This window comes from Lactuca virosa, chromosome 8 (genome assembly GCF_052849685.1).
Source record: "Lactuca virosa cultivar CGN04683 chromosome 8, Lactuca_virosa_CGN04683_v6, whole genome shotgun sequence".
Classification (NCBI taxonomy): Eukaryota; Viridiplantae; Streptophyta; class Magnoliopsida; order Asterales; family Asteraceae; genus Lactuca; species Lactuca virosa.
In genome coordinates this window covers 377,820,717-377,832,882 of record NC_136433.1, presented here as the reverse complement: position 1 = coordinate 377,832,882, position 12,166 = coordinate 377,820,717, and the positions used below count along the sequence as shown (strand labels likewise).

Genomic DNA, 12,166 nt, shown 5'->3' with positions numbered 1-12,166 from the left:
GAATGCTCAAATCCCATCAATTCTGGACTTAACTGCCGGTACACGTGTCTTGCCTTTAATCGTTCGTCGTTTCGCTTCTGATGATGTGACGTTACGACGTGTGCGCGGCAGTTACGTCAGCTGTGTCAGAGATTTTCGTAAGTCCTGCCTTTTTTCCTTTTTAATGCTCCAGAACGGTTTTCTTTCTCAGTTTTTATCTTGTTTCTTCATTCCTTCTTCTTATTTCCTTCTTCTGTGCTTTGCCATGGCTTCCTCTCAGGGTTTGATCCCCAGCTCCGCCGAGTTCGTCACCCTTCAAGAGGCTTAGGGCCTTACTCCGGCTGGCAGAGTAGAATTTCCGGTCTCCAGATCTCTGATTACCCGGCCCCCTCATGGGAAAGTTGGTGTTTGTCTAAAAACCTTTGATGCCGGTCTTCGCCTTCCGCTGACCGACTTTCAGGAGGAGATACTCCGGTGCAATGGGTGTAACATTCAAATGTTGACCCTAGGTGCTGTTCATAAGATGTTAGCCTTCGAGATGATATGCCGAGCCAATGGCATCGTTCCCGACTACTATGTGTTCAAAGTTCTTCTTCCGGTTTGCTGCTATCAATGATAAGTACACCTTCTCTGCCCGCCGGGGAGGCCATAACCTTGTCCTTGATAGCAAGCCTACCAAAAATTGGCAAGACAAATGGCTATGGGTTAACCGAGAGCTGCTTGGCCGTGATTATCCCCGGGCAACTGCGTTGTCTGACACTATCCCTAAGCTGTTCCCCATAATCAGGCAACTGCTGATCTTCTTCGCACCCTCCAGGTGGACGTTAATGTGATGTCAGAGGTCATACTTGCTGGAGTTGGAATGAGCCCCAGTTAGCGTGCTCGGGGAGAGATGTCTGTCTTCTACACTGTTTCTAACGGTAAGTCGTTTCCTACTTCTTCCATTGCCTCCTTTTTCCTTTTTACTTCTCCTCCCCCCCTTTTTTTCGAAGAAGATGAAAAAGAGTGGTGGGGGCCTCTTGCTTGTCTCTATGTTTCTGTGCTTGTTTCGTTATGCTTGACCTATAATTGATAGGTGTCGAATGCTCCATTTCTATGGACTCTGTGTTGCGGGGACGTTATCAGGGGAAGCTGGAGCATCGCGTGGTTCCCCTGTACAAGACTTTGCCTCCCCCTCACCGTTTAGGTGCTTTTTCTTCTGCGCCCCCTCAACCAGTGGGAAGTTCTACAGCGTCGGAGAGCCAGCCAGGTCCCCACACTGTTGTGACTCCTGCCTCTACGTCTCGTCCTCCTGTTGAGCCGGTAACTAATGATGTTATGGACAACAAGATCGGGATTACTGCCAGCGTTCGTCGGGTTGCAGAAAAGATGAAAGTTGTGCAAGCGATGAGTGGGCCGGCGCCTGAGGGTAGTCTATGACCTATTGGGCGACGTGTGATGCAGTGCCGCGACCTTATGCGCTTTCTATCTTCTACACCGTCTCATTCAGGGGATGTGTTAGTGATACCCAATGACGACGTTCAACAGTCTGAGGGTATCGGAGGGGCGTCTCATCAGCCCATTGTTCCTGTGTCAATCTCTCAAAGTCCTAGTTTTAGCCCTTCGTCTTCAAAGGGTAGTCCTGAGCGGTTTTTTCAAGAGTCTGCTGCTGTAGGAGTACTTCACAGTGCACCTCCGTTTGTTCCAGGGTGGTGTTTGCGATCCGACTCCCGTTTGTCTGTGCGCTCTATCGCGTTGGACTTTACTCACGATGCTCTTCCTCCTGCTATCGTTGACGATATGGACTCGATGAGTAACGTCGTTTTGGCTCACAACCTTGCATATGCCGCTGCACAGGCCGTGACATACTTGGCCGTTGGGTCCCGCCGTGTGCAGCGGTTCGACGAGCTGGAGCGCGCACACTCTGTTCTTTCGACGAGCGAGGCTGGTTTTCAGGGTGAGGTGGCGGACCTTGTTGCTACCGTTCGACGGTTGGAAGGTAAGAACAAATCTATGGTGTCGGAGAAGCTGGTTTTAGAGGATGTTCGTAGTGCCTTGGAGGGCCAAGTGGAATCTTTAACCCAGGCGAATGAAGGCCTGATGACACAAAATGAGAGTCTGGAGCAGGATCTTGTTGACCGCGAGCGAGAGATGGAGACATTAAGGGCTGAGCATAATTGGCTACTTCAGGTTGGTTTTGTGTGCGTAATGGATAAACTTCTTGAGCATCCTGAATTTACAAGAGGTATTAGCCGTATCTGTCATGTTGCTTTTATCGCTAGCGAAGAATCTGGTTGGGCTAACTTGAAATTCCAGGTCGACGCTGGGACTTATGACCCTTCTGCCAGTGACTCGCGGTCTAGTCACTCTTCGGCTTTGGATGATGCTCTCTTGGCTTTCGCAACCATGGATTTTGCTGGCTTGCTTGGGTTAGGGCACCTGGACGTGGATGGGGTGCGTGCGCTATGTGCTTTTGATGAAGGTGAAGACGCTGTTGAGGATTTGGGTGTTGGGGCTGGTGGGGCGGTCCACGGTGTTAAGGTTGATGATGTTGGTGGGGATGGTGGAAGAGTTAAAATGGATGGTGCTGGTGGAGATGGTGGGGGAGTTAAAATGGATGGTGCTGGTGGAGCTAGTGGAGGAGTTAAAGTGGATGATACTAGTGGTGATGATCATGTGTGAAGTTGTCTAGAGCTACCCTGCTAGGGTGTGAAAAGTCTTTTGAAGCTTTGTCTTGTTATGTTTTGAACATTTTGTGGCCTCTAAGGCCTTTATTGTATTGGTAATTTTGTTTTTACGACCTCTAAGGCCCTCATGTATGAATGGACAATGGCTTTGTTTGCTAGAACGTGCTTTTTTGCCTTAGTCATGTTGAACCTTCTGTGTAGGTTGTTTGTTTGTTGTTTTTTTTGTATGTGTGTTGTATTCTACTATTTTATCGTGTGCATGTGGATTCACTAAGTATCCTCTGTGTTGCGTTTTCTATCTTAGAGACATGCTGGGCATGCTCACTACATTTCATACTAAAGATAATGCAATTTATTTTATTCATGTGATTCTGATACATAGTACTTTTGCATTTTAGTTCCCTATCGGACTACCCTAAGTGTCCGCCTGTTGGTCCAGGTGATCAATCCGGCCACAGGATATCTTCCTTGCTCTCCCTGCTATATAGGGATGTCATGCCATCATCCTCCCTTTTGTATATGGGTTTGCCATTGCTTAGAAGTGGAACATTCTTAGGTTCCTTGCATTCCATGTCCTCGGTATTTGTCTTCCTTGGGGGGTTTCCAAGGAGTATGATTCATTGCAATGTGCTTCTGTTACTTTGTATGGTCCCTCCCACGTCAGGCTCAAGTTCCCGCGGGGCTATGCATGGCTAACTTCATTCTTCCGCAGGACATAGTCTCCAACTCGAGCGCTCTCACCGTTCTTCCAGGAGGTCCAGGTTTTCCCTTAGATTTTCACTGTTTTCTCGTTCCTGGCAATACTCTGTTCGTATTGACCCTATCATAAGTTCTGTTGGTAGCATCGCTTCAGCCCCGTAAGTCAGGCTGAACGGTGTTTCCTTTGTGCTAGTCCTTGGCGTGGTTCGATATGACCAAAGGATTTCCGGTAGCTCGTCTACCAAGTTACCTTTTGCTTTGCCTAGCCTCTTCTTGATCCCTTGCACCCGCGTCCTATTAGACAATTCTGTTTGCCCGTTGGCCTGAGGGTGCGCCACGGATGTGAATCTCTGCTCTATTCTTCTTTCGCTACACCAGCCCTTGAAGGGATTTTCGGCAAACTGCAAACCATTATCACTGATCAAAATTTTGGGTGTCCCAAATCTTGTTATGATGTTCTTCCAGACGAATTTGATTATCTGTTTTCCAGTGTTACACGCCAGCGGTTCGGCCTCTATCCACTTTGTGAAATAGTCGACCGCTACAACCAAGAATTTTACTTTCTTTGGCGCCTCTGGGAAAGGGCCGACGACGTCGATCCCCCACTGATAGAAAGGCAACGGGCTAACTATACTTGTTAATGTGTATGTCTGGCCAGTAAAGCCCCATACATAGCACTTTGCCTGTGAGCGCCCGCGCTTCGTCATGGGCTCCGGCTGACCCTGCATGGGCTTCCTTTAGAGCCTTCTTCCCTGACTCACCATCTATGCACTTGAGCCATGGGGTTGTATGGCCTTTTCTATACAGTGTTCTCCCCAGGATTGCATATTGGGGGGCTCGTATCCTTGTTTTTCGGGCCTCTCCGTGGTCATCGGGGAGTATGCCGTGCTGCAAGTAGTCCATGATGGGTGTCATCCAGTTGGGCTGCGTTGTTGATAGGGAATCAACCTGGCGTTCATCGATACTCCTTTCTTTTAGTACCTCTGCTAATACTTCCTTTGAGAGGTGCCTGAAATATGTCGACGCTAGCTTACTGAGAGCATCTGCTCGCCTGTTGCTTCCTCTTGAAATCTGCTTTATTGTGAAGCTCTTTAGCGAGCTCGTGATTCGTTGTACCGCCTTGACATATTTCTCCATTCGTTTATCCTTTGCTCCGAATTCCCCTGAGACTTGGTTGGCTGCTAGGCGTGAATCGGTCAAGGCCATAACTCTTTCCGCCCCCATTTTTACTGCTAACCTAAGGCCAGCCAGCAAGGCTTCGTATTCGGCTTCGTTGTTGGAGGTACGAAAGTCGAAACGTAAAGCGTATGTGACTTCTTCACCTGTGGGGCTGGTAAGGATTAGCCCTGCGCCTGACCCTTCTTTACTGGAAGCCCCATCCGTATAAAGGGTCCACTGCTGGTCAGTCTTCCCTTGCGACCCCCCTTGTGGGGTCGTGTCGGCTGCTTCCTGCTGGAGTTCTCCTGGGATTTCGAGTAAGAAATCCGCCAATGCATGTCCCTTGATGCTTACTGTGGGGTGATAGCTGATGTCGTGTTCTCCCAATTCTATGGCCCATTTTGCGAGTCGCACTAACGTTTCCGGTTTCAGGAGCACTTGTTTGATCGGGCACCTGGTCAATACTTCTATTTGGTGAGCCTGGAAGTACCGACGGAGCCTGCACGCTGCGTAGATTAGGGCGAGCACCAGTTTCTCGATTATTGGATAATTAGTTTCGGGTCCTTATAGGGCCCGACTCACGAAGTAGATCCGGAGTTGCCGCCCCTACCTCTCAACTACCAGTACTGATGAAATGGTGTCCCTTCATGCGGACAGATAAACTTGCAATATTTCCCCGGGTATTGGGCTAGCCAGAATGGAGAGTGCGTGGAGCGCCTTTTTTATCTTCTGTAGCGCCGATTCGGCCTCTGTCGTCCATTGGAAGTTATTATTTTCTATGCACCCTTTGAGTGTATGGAACAATGGCATGGATTTTTCGGCTGACTTGCAAATGAACCGGTTGAGCGCTGTTAACTTTCCATTCAAGCCCTGCGCGTCGCTTAGCATGCTAGGCGAAGGCGTTTCCTGGAGCTCACTTATCTTGGTTGGGCTTGGCTGCTTCCTGCTGGAGTTCTCTTGGGATTTCGAGTAAGAAATCCGCCAATGCATGTCCCTTGATGCTTACTGTGGGGTGATAGCTGATGTCGTGTTCTCCCAATTCTATGGCCTATTTTGCGAGTCGCACTAACGTTTCCAGTTTCAGGAGCACTTGTTTGATCGGGCACCTGGTCAATACTTCTATTTGGTGAGCCTGGAAGTACCGACGGAGCCTGCACGCTGCGTAGATTAGGGCGAGCACCAGTTTCTCGATTATTGGATAATTAGTTTCGGGTCCTTATAGGGCCCGACTCACGAAGTAGATCCGGAGTTGCCGCCCCTACCTCTCAACTACCAGTACTGATGAAATGGTGTCCCTTCATGCGGACAGATAAACTTGCAATATTTCCCCGGGTATTGGGCTAGCCAGAATGGGGAGTGCGTGGAGCGCCTTTTTTATCTTCTGTAGCGCCGATTCGGCCTCTATCGTCCATTGGAAGTTATTATTTTCTATGCACCCTTTGAGTGTATGGAACAATGGCATGGCTTTTTCGGCTGACTTGCAAATGAACCGGTTGAGCGCTGTTAACTTTCCATTCAAGCCCTGCGCGTCTCTTAGCGTGCTAGGCGAAGGCGTTGCCTGGAGCTCACTTATCTTGGCTGGGCTTGGCTGAATTTCCTCCTTTGTCCTGTAATACCCTAGGAATTGTCCCTCTTCTACCCCGAACGTGCATTTAGCGGGGTTTAACTTCATCTTAGCTCTCTCCAAGGTTTGTAGCGTCTCCTCTACATCTCGTAACAACTTCTTTTCGTCTGGGCTTCTGATGACCATGTCATTGACTTAGACTTTGATGTTTCGGCCGATTTGGTTGGCGAACAAAGAATCGACGAGCCATTGGTAAGTTGCTCCAGCGTTCTTTATCCCAAACGGCATTTTGGTGTAGCAGAAAGTACCATGGTCCATGTAGAAAGCTGTTTTCTCTTCGTCGTTTTTGCTCATCAGAATTTGATGATACCCCTTGTATGCGTCTAGGAAGCATTTCCACTGAAACCCTTGTAGGGACTCTACCTTCTGGTCTATCTCTGGCAATGGGTAACAGTCTTTGGGGCATGCCTTGTTGATATCTGAGTAATCGATGCACATAAGCCAGCTTCCGTCGTGCTTTTTTACCATTACCGGATTAGCGATCCATGTAGGGAAAAATCGCTTCTCTGAGGATTCCAGCGCTGGTTAATTTGGCTACCTCTGCGTTGATTGCCTTGTTTCGGTCCCCCCCCTTGGACCCGTTTCTTCTGCTTTATCTCCTTGGTTCCTGGTTTTATTATCAGCTTATGTTCTATGATCCCCCGATCGACTCCCACCATGTCTGTGGGCGTCTAAGCGAATACGTGCTTATACTTGTGTAGGAGCTGGACCAGCACTTCTCTTGTTTTCGCGGGGAGGGTTGTTCCCACGGTCACCCGCTGGTCTGGGTATTCCCGGTTGATTACTTCCCACCCGTCCGACAAATCCGGTCTTGGTCGCTTGGCTTCGGCTGAGATGTCTTTTGGTTGCATGATCTCGTAACACCTGAGCTCCCTTGGGGATATGGCTAAAATCGTCCCCGGTCCTTGAGTTGTGCTGAACTTGACTATCCTGTGGATTGTTGATGGGACTGCTCCGAACTTCATTAGGGTCGTCCGCCCCAATATGATGTTATGCTCTGATGGGTGTCGTATGACCACAAAGTCTACCAGAGCAGTCCGTCGCCTGGTTTTGTCTTGGCTGATTAACATAAATGGCAAGTGGATCGTACCTAAGGGCCACAAACTGTGGCCAGTGAACCCTATGAGCCGGCCTATAGTTGGCGTTAGTCCTTCCTTCTAGGCGTTGGGTAACCGCCGGAAACAGTGCTCGTAAATGATATCAGCGGAACTTCCAGTATCGACGTATACTCGGTGAACAACGACATCCCGGATGGATCCTTGGATGACGAGGGGGTTGTCTCCACTCCAAACTGCAGGGATTGGGTTGTGTACGGAGAATGTTAGCCCCTGCATCGCCTCTGTGATGCTCTGTGTGCCTTCCATGCGTTCCGCTCTCCCCCTCTTGTGGTGGCGTCCTTGGGGTTTTCTGCGTCGAACTTAGCCCGTAAGCTCTTGGCGATTTATATCACGTTGCCTTTTAGTTGTTTTACTTCAATCTCCCTTTTTAGAACCGCACCATTGACTGTGTCGTGCATCCTGCTTTTGTGGTACTCATAATATCGCGTTTTGGTGCCTTTTGCTGCTGGTATCTCGTCTACCGTGTAGACTTCTGCTCGTCTTCCCCGCCTTTCGTCTTTAATGAAGGGTCTGAAACGTCCTGGCAATCGTCTGTCTCGTCCCATGAATCTGCCACCCCCCGAGGGTCAGGGTGGGGGGTAGGATGGTGGATTCGTCTTCCGGCGGAGGCTGTCATGGCATTTAGGTATGCCTGCTTCGACGCTTCGCCTTCCTCCTGGCGTAGGAATCTTTCAACTCACTCTTTTAGTTCTGCCCTCGTCTGAGGTTGCTTGCCCATGAGTTTCTGGGATAGCGATCCCGTCAACAGTCCCCAGGTGAACGCCCCTGCAATTAGACCTTCGTCATGCCCCCGAACGTCTGTCATGCCCTGGAACGTCTGTGACATCCCCTAATTTCTCGGCCAGAAAAGACCGATTTAATTTATGCTTTTAAAATAAAGTCAGAGAAATCCTTTTAAAAGATGTTGCGGAATTGGTCCCCAAAACAAAACATGATAGAAGTTTATCAAAACCTTTCTTTAAGAAATATATAATTTCATTTTATATCAAAACCTCGGGATGTCATGTTCCAATACAGATCAAAATCATAAACAAGACATTATAAGCCTTACAACAGTTATTTACAACTACTGGCCTATAATCCAAATATCTCTCATCATCCTCCGACTATGCTTGGTGTCCACCAGCTGTAATAATAAAAAGCTGAGTAGGTCAGGCTTGGGAGCCTGGTGAGCATATAGGGTTTTCAACCCCCAATAATAATAAACTTATTAAGTTCACCAATCAACAATAACCCTGATTACCCATTCCCGTTATCGTCACTTTACGTCCTAAAACACCTATCACAAAGGGACCTAGCCTAAGGAATATCATTGGGATTGACACTACTGCTAAGGGGACTCCTCAGCCATACATGTCCTAAAGGCAACCATGAGGGGGATGGAGTACGCCAATGAACATTTAGTTCACCAACACCTACAAGTTGCGAACCTGCTAGTGTTCCACTGGACTGTCTCGAAAGGTCCGTGGTCGTCATCTATACTCCGCTAGACTACAACAACAACAACAACAACAACATCGAGGCCTCTCACCATTTTAACACACATCGACTATTTCGTCTACCCATGTTCTACCCAACATATTTGTAGATAAAATACATATACAGTTTAAAACATGTATAAAACATCTATTCAACAGTCACCTCAATTAAACAATTAATATAATTACACATAGCACGTATTTTATAGAAAATACTTCATATGTAGGTGTAAGATGAAAGTGACTACACACTCACTTGATTTAATGATAATCGGGTAGCACTTCGTTTCCTAAAACGATCGTTTCTAATAAAACCGGGAGTTTTATTGAGAAACCGGGCTCTGCGAGGGTTGGGCTTCAAAACAGAAAAGATAAAGTTCTCGGGCACTTCGGGACACGTTTCGAGTGTTTGTTATGATACCGGGGCTTTGGGGGAAGTTGGAATGAAAGACATATTGAAAGAGGGGTGAAAAGTGGCAATTTTTCAAAGTACCACCGGGAGGTCTCGCACCCTTCTATTTATAGGGGCGAGGCTTCTAATGCAAGGGCTGAGAGGCTTCCAGGTGGCAGCAGATCCGAAGAGAGGGAAGGTGGCTCGCACGTGCGAGGGTCCAGGTGTGGCCTTCTGATTGGACAGAGGTCTAGGTCCGAGGGTTCGGTCGTGGTGCCTACGAAGCTCGGACAGGTGGTGCGACACGCGTCGGTGCGAGGTGAGGCGGCTTCGGATGCGAGGAGTCACCTGGGCACGCGTCAGATGACTCAGCAATTTCGGACACGTGGCACACATGCAGCGAAGGTGACGTGGCCGAAGTCCACCATGCGAAATTTCTCGGATTTGGCATTTTTTCTCGATTTTTGTGCAAAAACTTCTAAAATCCTTAACTTGCGCATACGAGCTCCGTTTTTTACGTTCTTTATATGCACTCGTAGGTAAAATTACGCTCTACAACTTTCGTTTAGACTTCGTCGGCTAATTTTGACTTTAATTTTTATATTGTTATTTTTAACAGACCGGGACAGAATATCCGTTAAAAATTCATAACTTCTTCATCCGACGTCTGTTTTCGTCTGTCTTTTTACCGTTGTAATACTATTGATGAGACCTTCGATTCTCGTTTAGGTTGTGTCGGCTAAAAATCACTCGATCTAAAATTCGAGTTTTTAGCTGTCTACTGCTAAGCTGAAACTTAGAAAAAACTGTTGGGTCAAAAATATGGTTTATACTTTGCTTTTCTAGGAAAATGTATTTTTGTGTCTTTGACCGTAAACAGCTTGGTGTTTATGGTCGTATACGTGTTTATGGTTGTGTTTACGGCCGTAAACAGGTTTACGGCCGTAAACCCATTTACGACCCATGTTCACCAAGCCCATGTTTCTTATGTATAAATATAGGTGTAAGGGGTGAGGAGTAGATTGATGAACACTAGAGGAGCTTAAGTGTGTGCATTTGAAGGTGTTCTAGAGAGAGAGAAAAGAGAGTGTGTGTGAGTGTGTGTGAATCTCATGTAAAGGATCATCATTCTATTCATTAATACATTGAGATTCACATTATTCTTCTTCTCCTTCTCTTCTATTTGATCTGACATCATCCGTTTGATTGAGATTCCGCACCATCAAACGGATCTGATTGATATACAAGCAGATTAGGGACTTACAATTGGTATCAGAGCAAAAACCGGTGTCAAAGCTTCATTCAATCGATTTTTGGGCTGTTTAAACTGATATTCTTATTGTTTGAGCCTGGCTTTAGTGTTTTCGTGGTTAAAGGAACTGAATCTACTGCAAAAACGTGTTTCTGAAGGTTTTCTGGGAGTTTACTGCCAACCGTAAACCCTGTTTACGGTTGTAAACTCAAGATCTTCAACAACCGTAAACTGTGAATCTTCAAAAACCGTAAACCAAGCTTCATTAACCGTAAACTCATCAACCGTAAACGTAGTTTACGGTCGTAAACAGCTCAACCGTAAACCCAGTTTACGGTCGTAATCACTTAAACCGTAAACCAAGTTTACGGTCATAAACTCTTCAACCGTAAACCCAGTTTACGGTCGTAATCATCATCTACCGTAAACTATTTTGTGACTTTAATTTGCTTTAATTTCAAATGGAATCTCACAGTCAAAATCATTTTCACGAACTTGATACTGTCATGGGCACTACTACGCGTATTCCAAGATTAATGTCTGCAGATGGTTTTCCTAAGTGGAAGTACAGAATTGAAAAATAAATTAAAATGAAGGATTTCAAAGTCTGGAGAAGCATTCTCAGAGGCCCTGTTAGAATCACTATGACAGTCGGAGGCCAAGTGATTGACAACGCTGTTGAAAACTACACTGATGAGGAGTTTGAGAAAGTTGAAGAGCAGGAAAGGGCTTTAGCCACTCTAACCATGGCATTATCTCCTGATATTGCTCAAGGGTTCCGAGAGTACACTTCAGCTAAAGATTTGTGGGAAGCCCTAATTGAGGTATATGAGGGCAATGAAGATATGAAGGAGAGTCGCCAGGACATGTTGAGACAAAAGTTCAATATGTTCAACTACATTCCAGGAGAGACTCTTGAGGCTCAGCTGCATCGGTTCACAACTCTCACCACTGACATGAACATATCTGGGATTTTCTTGAACAAGTCAGAGATTAACAAGAAGCTTCTAAATGCTCTTCCTAGATCATGGGACATGAATGTTGCTGTGATTAAGAAGTCCAAGGATCTAAATCGCCTCACTCTTGCTGAAATCATGGCGATCATCAAAGCTTGTGATATTGATGACAAACAGAGAGAAATAAACCATGTGAACTCGTACTCTACTGCGAATCTTGGAATCTCATCCAACAATGCTCTCTCATCAATCATGACTTCCTCAGGCCAAGTGTTTGCTGCTCAACAACCTCAGATTCAAACCTTTGTTGCTGCATCATCCATTCCACAAAGTCAGCCATTTATCACTCCACAAGTTGTTCCCTTTCCAAATGTGCCTGTTGTAGCCTCTTCATCAAACACTAAAGACACTGATGAAAATCTGGCTCTAGCCACTGGGCTTGTTAACTGCTACAAGGCCTTTGTAGCTGGAGAACATCCACCTCAGCTGTCATTTGCCGACCTGGATCAGATTCATCCTGAAGATGTGGAGGAGATGGACATTACCTGGCAGATTGCTATGGCTGTTTTCAGGGCCAATCAGTTTGCTAAGAAGACAGGGAAGAGCAACTGGGGCATGAATGCTGACAGGAAGGTGGGTTTCAACAAGGGCATGCTGCGATGTTTCAACTGCCACGAGCCGGGTCATTTTGCTCGTGAGTGTCCAAAGCCAGATCTCAGGATAAACAACAACAGGACAATGGTTGCAGTGGGAAATAATCGTGCAGGTGCTGCGGTAAATGGTGAAACTGCTATGGTTACTCAGTCCTTTGACTGGGAGGACCAGATTCAGGCTTTTAATATCTC

The 12,166-nt window shown here is 46.8% G+C and overlaps 2 protein-coding genes across 2 annotated transcripts; both read right to left on the bottom strand.

The window, feature by feature from the left end:
• Positions 1-3,968: 3,968 nt before the first annotated feature.
• LOC145131950 (uncharacterized) lies at positions 3,969-4,568 on the bottom strand. The gene has a single exon (XM_079066593.1). The coding sequence runs from the start codon at positions 4,566-4,568 to the stop codon at positions 3,969-3,971; it is 600 nt and encodes a 199-aa protein (XP_078922719.1).
• Positions 4,569-5,799: 1,231 nt separating this feature from the next.
• On the bottom strand, positions 5,800-6,252 carry LOC145131949 (putative mitochondrial protein AtMg00860). Its single transcript, XM_079066591.1, has one exon. The coding sequence runs from the start codon at positions 6,250-6,252 to the stop codon at positions 5,800-5,802; it is 453 nt and encodes a 150-aa protein (XP_078922717.1).
• Between the last annotated feature and the right edge of the window lie 5,914 nt (positions 6,253-12,166).

Bases quoted from the DNA above. Each gene is read 5' to 3' on its own strand.
- LOC145131950 (XM_079066593.1), bottom strand. From the start codon at position 4,568: ATGGGGGCGGAAAGAGTTATGGCCTTGACCGATTCACGCCTAGCAGCC.
- LOC145131949 (XM_079066591.1), bottom strand. From the start codon at position 6,252: ATGGTCATCAGAAGCCCAGACGAAAAGAAGTTGTTACGAGATGTAGAG.